The sequence below is a fragment of the Mustela erminea genome, chromosome 1 (genome assembly GCF_009829155.1).
Source record: "Mustela erminea isolate mMusErm1 chromosome 1, mMusErm1.Pri, whole genome shotgun sequence".
Classification (NCBI taxonomy): Eukaryota; Metazoa; Chordata; class Mammalia; order Carnivora; family Mustelidae; genus Mustela; species Mustela erminea.
In genome coordinates, this window is record NC_045614.1 from 125778444 (window position 1) to 125792591 (window position 14148).

Consider the following 14148-nt stretch of genomic DNA (forward strand, 5'->3'; position numbering starts at 1 on the left):
TTGGTTTCCCCGAAATGCCTTTGCATTACCTGCCCCAACGAGAGAGCACGCTGGGATCGCTGGTTTTCTTTCTTCCCTTTTATAAAAGAAATAAGCTTACGTCTGGTGTTACAGAAAAGAATGAAAAAAGAAGGGGCCCTTTTCTATACTTGGAAACTCTCACCATCTAGAGCTATTGCTATCTATTAGGAAGATTAAATTAATCAAGATATAATCTAAATCAGACCTAACGAGTTTACGGTGTGAAGCCTCAAGCACCGCCACACAGAACCGGTTTCACCCCACCCAGCCCAGATCTCCTGGGGATTCTGGGCAGGGAAGCCCCTCTCTGAGCGGCCCCCAGCCCGAGAGCAAAACACAAAAACCTGACTTGATCACAGCCAGGGAAACACGAAGATGCCTCCGAGCAATCGGACCCGCAGCTCCTCCGGGCGCACGGCCAAGTCTCCCGAGAGGCCGAAATGAAATTGCAGTGCTCCCCAGGGCTCAAATCCACCGACGCAATCACCGCAGCGGACTCCGTCCACCCCCACCCCGAGACAACTTAAACCGGTCCCTTCCTTCAGGGTGCAGAGATTACTCATTCGCGGGCAGGAGCGGAACGGGGGAGGGCTGGCTAAACCAGAGGAAGCTGGTCTGGGGACTCAAGGGCCTGCGTCCGTCGGGGTCGGCGACAGCACTCTCCCAGAGAGGAGGCGGACAGCTCCCTGCACGCACGCGCAGCCCCCACCCGGAGCGAGAAGTTAAAGGCTCACCGGATCCCACGCCGCATTCAAGCCCAATTCTGTCTCTCAAAAGGAAGATTCAAAAAACAAGGTTGGCACAAATCAGAAGGTAACTCATTTTTCACAGCCGCCCAAAGACTCTTTCTTGCAGTGTCAGTGGATGGCAGTCCTCCCAGGGCTGGGATTTTCCGTCACTGGGAAAGGATTGCTAAGAAATCCTCTCCTCATTGCGGACGCTCTTGAAAAGGGGCTCGCACATCACCGGCCGAAACTGGCGCCGAGAGCCAGGCGCTGGCTGTGCACGAATGCCAGTGTGGGCTAACTGGGCTAACTTTGCTCCCCAAAGCTTAGCTCTACAATGGATGTTGATGAACGAGTTAATCCATGTAAAATGCTGAGAGCAGCACTTGGCAACAAGCAACACCTCAGTAAAGATTAACTATCACTAATAGTGTTCATTAGTGTTTTTCTACTGAGAAAAAAAAAAAAGCCCAGAACTCTCTATTGAGTGTTTGTGATTCCGTTTGTCTGTTCTTATACATTATGAACTCCTAAGTGTCTTATTTATCTCATGCATCTCACAGCCTGGGACTGTGCTGGGCTCAAGTTTGTGGTTTGAGCTGAATTATTTACTCAGCTGGGTTGCTCCACGGAGGTAACAGAAATAAAAAGGCCATGGGGAAATAAAAGACACATGAAATCAGAGTCTCCGTCACCTCTTCACTTTGTCATAAAAACAAAAACAAAAAACCTCTTCACTTTTTGTCACTGTCTGCTTCTTCGTAACATCCCTGGTTTGGGGGGCTGTCTGTTACGTATCTCCTCTGCTGGGAACTGTTTCCACCTAAGCCTCAGGGAAACCAGTGATAACAGTCACCAAACACAGTTCAAGCTCAACAAATTTTGATACTGTCTGGGCTCCCACAAGGACTGAACATGATAGAGGAGACACAGAAGGGTACAGACTTGGGGTGCCCGGGGTGGCTCAGTAGTTAAGCCTCTGCCTTTGGCTCAGGTCATGATCCCAGAATCCTGGGATCCACTTCCACATCCCCACATCAGGGCTCCCTGCTCAGTGGAAAGTCTGCTAATCCCTTGCTCTCTGCCCTCCCCCCAGCTCAGGCTCTCTCTCGCTTGCTCTCTCTTAAAAAATAAATAAATATTAAAAAAAAAAAGAAGAAGAAGAAGAAGAAGAAGGGCACAGACTTAAGCCAAATGAGCAGATACATTTGAGAACTCTACACTCCAACAAGCACCTCTCAACATACACTAAACCAATAATAATAATAGCAAAAACAATAACAACCAACATTTTGCTGGGCACTTCTTATGCACTAGGCTAACCACTTTCCTATCATATTTAACCCATATAGCAAAACGAAGTGTGTTCTGTTATTTTCATTTTATTCAGTGAAAAAAACTAAGGCACAGAAAAGTCACTGGGAGCCAATTGCTTAAGGTAATACCACCAGCAAAATTTCGAGATTCAAACCCAAGTTCATGGCTCTCCAAAGCTCACCCGGGGAAACCACTCAAGCCTACAATGGCCTCTGGCCATGCAGCCCAGCTCTAAAGCATAAACACCACAGTACTCGTTCTCTGCAGACCAGAGTGCAGCACTTCTCCCATGTCCCTCGTCTTTGTCACCCCCACAACATGAAATGCCAACCAGCATCTCATCTTCTACAAAAGGCCACAAAGATTTTCTTTTTTCACCTGTCCCTGGTTGCTGCCATATTCAACATGTGTTAAAGTGTGACCGTCTCTGGGTTGTGACTTACACTTGAGGGACCTGCTCCCATTTTCTTTTGCTGGTGCACAAGCACTGAAGCCACAAGTCACTAAGGCAAAACATTTATTGATTAGATTCTCCTCAACATTCAGCCTCTGCTGAAATTAGATTTGGACTTTAAAGGTAATGGCCAGCCTGCTTCCTTGCCTTGCTCCTCCTCCTCTAATGTATAACTAGTAGAAAGCCGGAGAAAGGCAGGTGCTGGCCAGTTGCATGGGCCACACTCACCCCAGGACTGGGAATTAAGAGGAGGACTCTCAACCGATAAAATGACAGAAGATAAGGTAAAGCAGCATTATGTTCATTTTAAATTGGCCTGAGGAAATGAACAGGGGGATTTGTTCAATGGTGACCATAGGGAGGATTTGGGGGATGTTGGGTATAGCGACCATAGGTTGAAGCTACTTCTCTTGGCCAACTGATAGTTCATTCAGCTGCTAAAATATATATCATATTCAGGATTTTATATATCTATTCAGAATTTTAAGGATATTTACTCTGTTTTCTGAACAGTCTGTGTAACTTTCTCTGAAGAAAAATCTGCATAACCATATTACTGAAGAAATGTGCAAAAAAAGGGTAGATTAACCAGAATCTAACTAATCATGAAAATCAGTCTGAAATTTTTTTAAAATGACAATGAATGAAAAACAAGAGATAGAAGGACTGTTCTAAATAAGAGGAGACTAAGAACTAACAACCAAGTGCAAAAAGTGATCTCAGATCTTGGAAAGAAGAAAACAGTGTAAGGGACAATATGGGGACTGTTGGGAAATTTTTTAAATGGGCTGTTACATTAGATAATATTAGTATAGCTATTACATTCTTGGATGTGATGATGGTATTGCAATTATGTGGGAGAATGTCTTCATTCTTAGTGAGTACGTGCTCAAGTATTTAGGAATGAAGTGACACTAATATCTGCAACTGATTTTCAAATTATTCCAACCACACAACATACATACCCACACATACACAGTGAACGTTAACCAGATGTAAATGTTAACCATTCTTGAACACAGGTTATGAAGTGTTTATTGCCCTACTTTTTCAGCTACTCTGCAGATATGATACTTTCCAAAATAAAAAACTTAAAAATGAAAGGTCATAGTGCTGTTGTTCCCTTATAAGTTTTCCCTAACCAAACACGCCCACCCCTTCATACAATCACACAAGTAGGTAAATCTGTGGCCCTGTTAGGAGTAGGATATCTGAAGTTCTGACCTGTTGTAACTTACTCTGCCGAGCATTTCATGTGAGTAAGTGACAAGGCTAGGAGCACAGACTTTGTGCTTTGCCAGGTTTGGATTTTGAGTATGCTGGTGCTACTTAACTATCGTGAGACCAAAGTTTATTTAACTGAGCTTGGGTTTTCTATATTGTGACAAAAGAACATATGGGGAGATAATAAGAGGATATAAGATAAGCAATGCAGGGAGTCTAATAGTTCTTTATAGTCTGGGAATATACAAATGAGCTAATATTTGAGAGACACAGCTGACAAACATTTTAATGTTAATAGTTAAGTATTTACATGATGTATTTTAAAAATAACTAGGACTTCTTTTTTTTTTTTTTTTTTTTTTTTTAAAAAAATAACTAGGACTTCAAGATTTTCTATTATAGCCCAGGATAAAGCTAATGTAGTTAGCATTTTAAAGATGATACAAAGACAAATATTAAGTTAGTAACTATACAGATAGTATGTAGATTTGATGAAAATCATTAAGGTAGTGTTCAAATAACTAAAGTATATAAGATATTGCAAAAGGGAAGGTAATGTGCTTACCACAGTGTCTGATACACTGTGAATGCTCAAGCTTCATTTTGAACTACCACTAAATTCGCTTTAGAAATTGTTGTAGGACTTTTTTTGAGAATCAAGGACCTGCCTAACAATGGTAGCCAGAAATAATGAGAATTGATGTAAAGCACGATGTTTCAGCTTTGTAAATCTGCCCAGACTTTGAAAGAAGTAGGGTAAGCATGCACTGAGGGTTAAGTGACCCGAGTTCTCACACTGAATATGTCCAATAATGCACGGTGTAACTCAGACAAAGGATCTGAATTCAGCTTCTTCAAGTGAAAAATGAAGAAATTAGACTAGAATCCTCTGTTCTCTAAGGTCCCTTTCAGCATGAAAATTCTATGGCTTAAGAGGCCCCTGGATTCTCCCAAAGTTGGGTGCAAAATCACCTTTAGGTTGGCATTTGGAGCTATGGAGTTTAAAGGAGAGACATCAGCTTCTCCTCCCTACTTAGTTAGTCTGTAGATCCTGAAAATATGTTTTTTTTTTTTTTATTAGAAATGGGAGTTTTAAGAACCCCGGCTCTGGGTTCAAACGCTAGAATATCTGTTACTTACTAGCTGTATGGTATTAAGCATATCACTCCATCTTCTATAAGCCCTGGTTTCCTCACCTGCAAAATGGGGATAATTTCTTTTACTTTGTAGTATTGTTGTGAAGACTTTTGGTGAGGCTGACAAGTAGTTGGTTGACAAGAGAGATAAATGATATGCTAATGTGATTAAAGATGCAATTGTTTATTAGCCCTTTCATTATAGGAAGACCACACCGTGTATCTTATTTAATCTTTACTATAATCCCATGCAGTAACAACCCACTTGCCCAATCTGTGTACTCCCACATTTATCCTGCGGCATATCTTTCATCAGATGTGGAACCTAGTTTCTCTAACTTAAAATTGTTAAGCTCTAAGCAAAGGCAGTCTTGCTAAGAGTCAGGCTTTATATCTTGTAGCCTATGAAGAGGTGAGAGACAAAGCTTGAAGATCTTCAGCCACTTTGTTAGGTTTGTGGCTTTGGACAAGTTCCTTACTGATTTTTCCATATGTGACGTGATAACAGTAACTACTACTTACAGCGCTGTTGAAAGAACAAGCCAAACCATTTAGAACCCAGAGCCTGGACAAAGTAAGATCTTAAGTTCTCACTGCTTTCATCAGCTCCTATGAACATAACCTTGAGTCAACTTCTTAGACATTAGATTAATGAGCAGAACTGATGGGTTCATTCAGACTTAGCAGTCTTCAGAAATTTCTCCTCTTAGAAACAAAACTTTTCTGTCCAAGCCTAGTACCAAGACACATAGAAGATTGACTATAAATGTTATCTCTTTCACTTCATAACAGAAAAAGAAAAGATGGAAAGCAAAGAGCCAGTTTAAGGTAAGGTTCAGAGAGGGAAATTAAACCTGAAATAAAACAGAAAGAAAGAGAGGAAGAGAGGGAGGAAGGAAGATAGGAAGGAAGGATGGAAGGAGGAAGGAGAGAGAGAAGAAGGAAAGATACAAAGTTTCAGAGACTTCTATATTGGGATTATCACTTCAGTTCAGAATTCAAGTAGGCGGGGCGCCTGGGTGGCTCAGTGGATTAAGCCGCTGCCTTCAGCTCAGGTCATGATCTCGGGGTCCTGGGATCGAGTCCTGCATCGGGCTCTCTGCTCAGCAGGGAGCCTGCTTCCTCCTCTCTCTCTCTCTCTGCCTGCCTCTCTGCCTACTTGTGATCTCTCTCTGTCAAATAAATAAATAAAATCTTAAAAAAAAAAAAGAATTCAAGTAGCCTTCTTAAAATTGATAACATTGTTCCTTACCTGACCAACTAGGGTAAAATTTCTATCTTAGAAATTAAAGTGGGGAAACTGCAGTCCCTTCCTGCCCCAGGATGGCAAGACCAAAGCTAACTCTGAAAAAGAATCCAGTAAGACCATAGGACAAGAACTCTTAAGATTTCTAAAAAAAAAAAAAAAAACTCTATTTCCTTCATAGTTCCTTTTTTTCATTATTCCTATAATATGAGAAATTGGTCTTAGGGGCAGCCCCAGAATTGCTTCAGTAATGACTTAGAACAAGTTGATTAGAAAGTAATGAGAAAGGAGCTCCAAAGAACTTCAGTCTTTGAAAATTAAATTTCATTTTTAACAAAGTAATGTAGGAGCAGCTAACACTATTGTGACTTAGTGTGTGTATCTGGAGTGGCAGGGGAGGGCCAATGAAGCTTATGGGGGAACCAACTTTGCTATGGCCACCACCTTCACCCCTAACTTCCATTTCTATAGCACCCCTGCTCACCATTGGCATGGTGACTAGTTGGATTGTTAAAATAAGAAGGAAGGAACTATATGATTGTCTGGTGGGGGCAGGAGGAGAGAGCCAGCAGAAAACAGAAGCCAAGGGATGGAGTGGGAAGGGCAGTCACTAAGACACCAAGTGCTTGGACATTCTGCTACAGGAAGAAAAGGAGATGCAGGGATGAAACCGTTACCCGGTAAGTATATCATGACTTGGAAGTGGGAAGGCCATGATGATCTTCTTCAACTGAGCTACAGATGAGCTGTTGAGTAGATTTTTCCTTTCTATATTTTTGTACAGAAACATCACCGACGTTTTCTGTGGGTAGATGAGGAACAAGGGATTTGTGTGGTGGGTAGTGGCAAAATGCACTTGAAACTGGTGGGTGTTGGTGATTTGGTTTTAGCATTACACTTGGCAAATTCTATGAATATGTGCTCTCTTAGATTTTTTTTATTTAGAAAGATTATGATCCTAGATTTTTAGATGTGCTTGACTTTTGAATGTCTATTTTTGACCATTGAGAAATGCAAAATAACCAATTAGTTAAAAGCACATCTCCTGGATCTAAATCATTATTGTACAAGTTATTGGCTGTGAGACCAAAATCTAGTTTAGTTATCTATAAAATAGGGACACTGATGATGCTGCCGTGAGAAGTGTCCATTACCTGGTCTTCATAAGTGTCAATATGTTACTTTAAAAGGCAAAAGGGACTTTGCAAATGTCTTTAAGATTATGGACCTTGAGATGGGAAGATTAACCTGGATTACCCAGATAGGCCAAATCTAATACCATAAATTCTTCAAAAAGAACTTTTCCGGCTGTAGTCAGGATGAGCAAGACACAATATGAGGAACGGACTGGCCCATTTCTGGCTATGAAGATGAAGAAAGGGTACCACTATTCAAGGAATGTGGTGGCCTCTGAAGCTGTGAACGGCCCTCACTTTATAGCCAGCACAAAAACACAGATCCTGGTCCTCCAGCCATGAGAAACAGAATTGTACCATCAACGCAAATGTTCCCCAACAGCCTCCAGAAAGGAACACAGCTGCCAACATCTCAATTTTAGTGTGGTGAGACTTGTATCAGACTTCTCATCTACAAGAACTGTGAGATAACAAACTTGTGTCATATGTTATAGCTGCAAGAGAAAACTGATACAGTTAAAAGAGATGATCACATAGAGCAATGAATAGCCAAACAGTAGGCAGAAATATCCAGTATTACGCCTTGAAGTTGTATTTGCATTGCACCTAATATCAGATTGTCTAGACTGTAGTGATGGAGACTAACAGAGAAGTGGGTAGAAGTCTTACCAAGTGCTTCCTGGTCCCCTCACTGCTGCTAATGGTTACTTCCTACAAATAAAATGAAAGGATAAGATTGCCTGTCCTTGGAAACAGCTCAAGGGGAAAAAGGACTTGAGGAGAAACCACCAAGTAAAGGGAACACATTTTAGCTTTGGTTGCCTGAGGCCCTAGGTATTAGATATCTAGTTACACATTAAAGGATAATTCAAAATCTCTAGTAATCCCATACCATGTAGCATATTGTGTGTGTGTGTGTGTGTACGTGCAGGTACATTTTATAGTTAATATACTTTGAATTTATTTGTAATTATTATTCTTTTTAAAGATTTTATTTATTTATTTGACAGAGAGAGATCACAAGTAGGCAGAGAGGCAGGCAGAGAGAGAGAGAGGAGGAAACAGGCTCCCTGCTGATCAGAGAGCCCGATGTGGGACTCGATCCCAGGACCCTGAGATCATGACCTGAGCCGAAGGCCGTGGCTTAACCCACTGAGCCACCCAGGCGCCCTATTTGTAATTATTTTATTATGTATATGCATAATGACATATCTCAATATATAATGTATAATATATGATATATATATGCTTCTTTCGGGATATATATGGATATATGATATATATGCTTCTTGTAGGATAATATAATATCATATCTTTGGAGAAAGTTTTAAGTCCTTTCAGGAAGAAAGGTGCTGGGAAGAAAAGCCTACAGTCGTGAAATTAATTCTGAATTAGTGGAAAAAGATAGAACAAACCTACAGATTCCCAATTCTCACCACAGAGTTTCCAATCCAGTCATAGGTCTGGGGTGAATCCCAGGAAGCTACACCTGTAACGAGCTCTCTAAAGAGGGTCTGGTTTTAGAACCCCTAGATTCCGTAACTTCAAGGGTCTCAGGCTGGTTCTGTGATTTGTTGATGATGTGAAATTTTGATCTCTAGCTTTATTAGGGAATGAGGGGACTTGGTTAATAACCTACCCTACTCTTCATGCTGGAGTAGGGATTTACAATCATTCCCCTCTACTTAGAGAAAAACTGAAGATCCTATAGGAGAAGTGGTCTGGGTCACATACTCCTAAACATCAGAGTGAGAACTAGAATTCATGTTGGTATGACTCATTCATTTGGTCAATGAAGTTTCTACAATATCCCATGTTATTTATTTAAATTTAAATTATGTAATTATGCAGGAAATCATTTCTTTATAAAATGTCTGACCATATAAATAAAAGAAAAAATACCCATTTATCCCCATTCTTTAGTCTGACATTCCTCCTCAATGGTCATCTTTTTGTTATTTTTTCAAGAAAATATTCTGACTTACATGCAACATGCACAAATCAAAGAATACTCAGGTTTAAGCCTTTTTAAAAATGTAATAAGATTACACAACTTCCTTTGTCACTTAATAAGTCAGTACAAAATGATTGCATTGCTCTTTTTAGCTGCAACATAACATGTTGTATGTATCATGTTGTATTTGAATCTATCTCGGCATTTTCCATTGAATGACATTTTGGTTCTTTCTAAAGTTTTTGCTATTTCTCTCTCTCTCTCTCTCTCTCTCTCTCTCACACACACACACACACACAGACACACACACATGCACTGCTGCATCAAATATCCTGATATGAGATTCCATGTGGATAATATGATTTCTATAAGATGGCTAGACATGTAATTATGAGTTGAAGGGAATGAATGTTCCATCCCTTTCTACACTGAGTTTTGTAGCTACATGAAGTTGGAGAGAATATAACATCCTTCAATCCATAACTCTAGGTTCAACTAGCTGCAGATCTTAAAAATTATCCTCACCAGGATATTGATGTGGTCATGATAAAGCCTGGCTGATGCCTCTTGTATGAGATTTGAGGTGTTTTTGTACCATAGCAATGCCCAGGACACCTAGATCTTTGTTACTGGTATCTTTTTTTATCTCTCCAAATGATATAAATTGGCTGGTTTTATCACAGTGGTTTCCTTTGGTCGGTGGCGATTCTAGTCTTCAGTTCTGATTTTTAATCTTATATATATATGTGTGTGTGTAAGGAAAAGGATGTTTGGTTCCTCTCTTAGGAAAAATTGCCCCAAACTTTTCTCAGCTTTACGTAGGGCCTTTGATGAATGCCTCTCACATTCCCGTATGAATGACCCCTGTTGGGAGCATAGGGCACACTGTGAATGAGTACCAAGGAGCAAGAACCAGCCTGTGGAGCCTGCCAGAAGTCCAAGCTGCAGACTGACAGGACGGTAGGTAATGGAAATTGCCTTGTGTTTCCCAGCCCTGTGTTTCATTCCCCACAGATCACCGGGACCTTGGTTTTCACTGTCTTCACTGCTGTACTGGGTTCCTTCCAGTTTGGATATGACATTGGTGTGATCAATGCACCTCAAGAGGCAAGTGAAACGTGTTCAGTTCAAATCTCTTTTTTGGCAATTTCTGTCAGTGACTGAGGGATCTGTGTTCCTCATACACAGAGATAGATTTCCCACGTGGGAAATATAGGACAGTCCCAGTGTTTGTCAGGCACCACGTGCGTGGTTTCAAAGCTGATAACTTGGCCTTGACTCTTCAATAACCCTCACAAAAAAAGAAAGGGCAATGACCGATTCTTGATCTCTGACTCTGCTGCTGCTGAGCTCACAGAAAACTCCAGCCGGATACCATGTGCCTACAGATGTTGTTTTGGAAAAACTTAAGAGCTTATTGCAGACTTTATTCAGCGCTCCCAGCCATATATGAGTAAAAACACGAATGAAAAATGCTGGGGAATAGGAAGAGGCAATAAAAGGATATATTTCATTTTATGTGCAAACTTTTACTGGGCACCAGCACACTGTGCATCGGGTGCTTTAACATATGTTCTCCCTAGTCTAACCTCCAAAAACCTTATCCCAATTGTAAGCCAGATGAAAGACTTCAGGAGCCCTAACACTAAAAAAGTTCCTATCCTTCCCCCTAATTCTGTCTCTCCTAGATGGTTCAAAGTAAAATAATATATAACTGCTAAGTAATAGTCAAGAAGTCGAACAAAATTTGGATTTCTCCATGGTAAACTATGTGGATGGGTGTTTTTTAAAATATTGCGTAATTTCTGTCCTTTGTCCCATTTATTTTGTGCATCCCTACTCTGGTACCCAATGAATAAACAGGAGAAGGATGTTATTTTTCTCAGCTCCCACAGCCTATAAGTGGGGGAACCAAGACTTCATTCCCTTTGCTCTAAGGCCGTCAGGTCATTTAGGGCAGGATAGATGTCTTCTTCCCCTTCCTGTCACCAGCGCCAAGCACAATGATTGGGATAAAGGAGGTGTTCAATACAGTGTTTAGTGAGGAAAGAGAGGGAGAGAGGAGAGAAGCCGTGGTGGGGGTGGGGGAGCGGTGTAAAATGAAGGTAAAAGCATTTGTTGGGTGCCCTCTATGAATATACCATATTTCATCTGCTTCCCTTACACTGTTGGACTCCAAGGAAAATGTGTATTGACCACAGTCTATCACCTTAAAGTGTTGCTCCTTAGGCTCTGGATGCCACATATTATCACGAGTTGGTGTTCTTTCCAAGGCTGAGAGAGTTCGATAACAATGCTGGGGGTCACAGCATTTTTTTTTCCTTTGGGTGATGACAACATGTGCCAATTTAGCAGCCTTCCTGAAATTTGGTTCAGCTTCACCATAATTTAGAATCAGCAGAACCTCTTTTTTGGAAGACCTTTTCGCATCTTATTTAATCATCTTCTCCAGGGAAAGAGAAGGAAAATTAGTCAAGCCAGACTTGAAAATAGGTATTCCCCCATGAGCATCGGGCTCGAAGCCCTTTCTAGAGCCCCTCTTTCTGTGTTTAACAAGCCCCTTAAACATCATTCTAGAAGAATAGTTGTTCAGCTTCATTTGTGTTTGCTAGGGGGATGACACGTGGCACTATTTTAGGGTTATTTTAAAATCACACCTTTTTATGATTGTGAAAACTACACATACCTGTTATAGAAAGTATTTGGAACAAATCACCTATACTTATTCTACCGCATAGAACGAACAGCTGAGAACATTCCAGCTTTTTTTCTGTACATACTATCCATGTAGAGTGGTCTGCTAATGAGGCAAATGTCTTGGTCAGACTTCTTTTATCATAAGAGGATATCAATTCCCTTTCCTCACTCAGCTGATTTTACCACCTAGGGCTTTGCCCATGACTGGCAGCCTAGAGCAGCTACATTCCAGGTCCTTGTCAGAGGTCCTCTCGCGCCACTGAATAGTGACCAAATCAGCACACTGAGAGGAAGGACAAGGGAAGAAGCCCAAAGGCTGTGACTTTACTCAATTATACTTGGTAGGACCTTTGCCTCTACTGAAACATGGGATAAACTATGGCTCTGTGAAACTTAGTTTTAAATGTTCACTCTATTACATACCGAAATCTGGGAGGACACAGAGGAAGAAACTCCTTCAGAATCAATCCCTCCGCAAGGGTCACTGAGTTGTTTTTAACTTTGAAATTCATCAATATATGTGATTGATTTCCCCTACTTGTGCTGGCTGCAGGAAGTTTATTGGTAAATTTGTAGCATATTTCTAGCAAGGATATAGCACCCAATGCTTATATTTGGTATACTAACTTTATTTTTGGCTTCATCTTATCTTTAGTAATGCTTCTATTGAATATTTACATGAATCAATTTAAACCTTGCTGTGCAGAGGTAACAGTGGTGTGAAAATGTACCTTTTCAATTTGAATAGCTTCCTGCATTTAAAACTTGGAAGAATTTTACATAAAAACCCAGATTCCTGGCTTCTTTTTTTTTTTTTTTTTTTTGAAAATTAGAGGTCATGCGATACTAGTCTCATATTTGCAGCTTCCTTCTTCAGGTGGGGCAAATGCTCTCCAGTGCTATAATCTTGCCCACTTTCTTTTATATTCTCAATAGTAGAGACAGTAGTTCAGTCTTCTAGTTATCAAGGTTCTCCTTCACTTACTTGTTCCTGCCTAGTTCCTGTGGGCACTGGAATTTGCAACCTTTGTTTTACAGAATATTGTCAACTATAAGTAAATTTGTCCATGATTTTGTGTATAAAACACATATAATCGGGATGACCCTTTTAAACAGCTAACAAACATTCTAAAGGAAAAAAAAAAAAGGTGTATAGAATATTTGAAATGTTGAAACTATTTTTATTTTATTTCCTTAGGTAATAATATCCCATTATGGATACATTTTGGGTATTCCACTGGATGACCGAAAAGCTACCAACAACTATACTATCAACAGTACGAAGGAAATAACCACAGTCCCATACCTAGGGGATTCAATACCAACACCTTTGGCAGAGGAAGAGACTACAGCATCTACCAGCCTCATCACCATGCTCTGGTCCTTGTCTGTGTCTAGCTTTGCAGTTGGTGGAATGATTGCATCATTCTTTGGTGGGTGGCTAGGAGATCAGCTTGGAAGGTAGGCAAGTTTCATAAATAAGCATAAACATGGGAACTTGAGTATTTGGGGTTTCTAAGACTTTGTTTCATCTTCCGTTTTGTGGAATAGCTTTAGAGTTTTTTGGTTTGTTTTTTTTTTTTTTCAATTCATGACCTTATGAATTAGGTTTTAGCACAAATAATGGAGCAAGCAGTTGCCCTAGTCTGCTTAAATCATGGAGTCATTTATAGCAAAAGTGAGTTTGGTGTGTATTTCTACAGAAATGATTGGATTCTCTAAATTTGTTAGTTTCAAAACATAGTGGGGTGCCTGGATGGCTGTCAGTTGGGTGTCTGACTCTTGATTTTGGCTCGGTCATGATCTCAGGGTCCTGAGACCCAGCACACCCACCCCGCCCCCCGCCCATCAGGCTTTGCATTCAGTGAGGGGTCTGCTGGAGATACTCTCCCTCTCCTTTTGCCCCTCCCCCTGCTTGTGCTCCCTCTCTCTCTTTATCAAATAAATAGATCTTTAAAAAACTAAAAAAAAAAAAAAATAAAACATATTAAGAAACCACTATACAAATGGTTAACTCAGGAACTCAATGGCAGAGCCAAGAGTGAAATTTTTAACCAAGGAATCCATTGTTTGCTTCACCAAATCACTCCATTGCTCAGACATCATTTTTCATTTTCAAATTAGAATTTGGCATTTGGATCAGTCAAGTCCTAAGGTCAAATCAATACCCCCAACTCCAAATTGCCCAATATACTTGGCATGGGCTTTTAGCTGCTGCTACTGGTTTTTCAAAGCCCT

At 40.6% G+C, this 14148-nt stretch overlaps 1 protein-coding gene across 1 annotated transcript in view; it reads left to right on the forward strand.

The window, feature by feature from the left end:
- The first annotated feature begins 2577 nt into the window (after positions 1-2577).
- SLC2A2 (solute carrier family 2 member 2) overlaps positions 2578-14148 on the forward strand; it is a 31972-nt gene continuing 20401 nt past the window's right edge. The window contains exons 1-3 of the mRNA XM_032341380.1: positions 2578-2801; positions 10228-10320; positions 13109-13371. Coding sequence (XP_032197271.1) covers positions 2787-2801; positions 10228-10320; positions 13109-13371 — 371 coding nt within the window. The 5' untranslated portion in view covers positions 2578-2786. The remainder of the gene's footprint in view (positions 2802-10227; positions 10321-13108; positions 13372-14148) is intronic.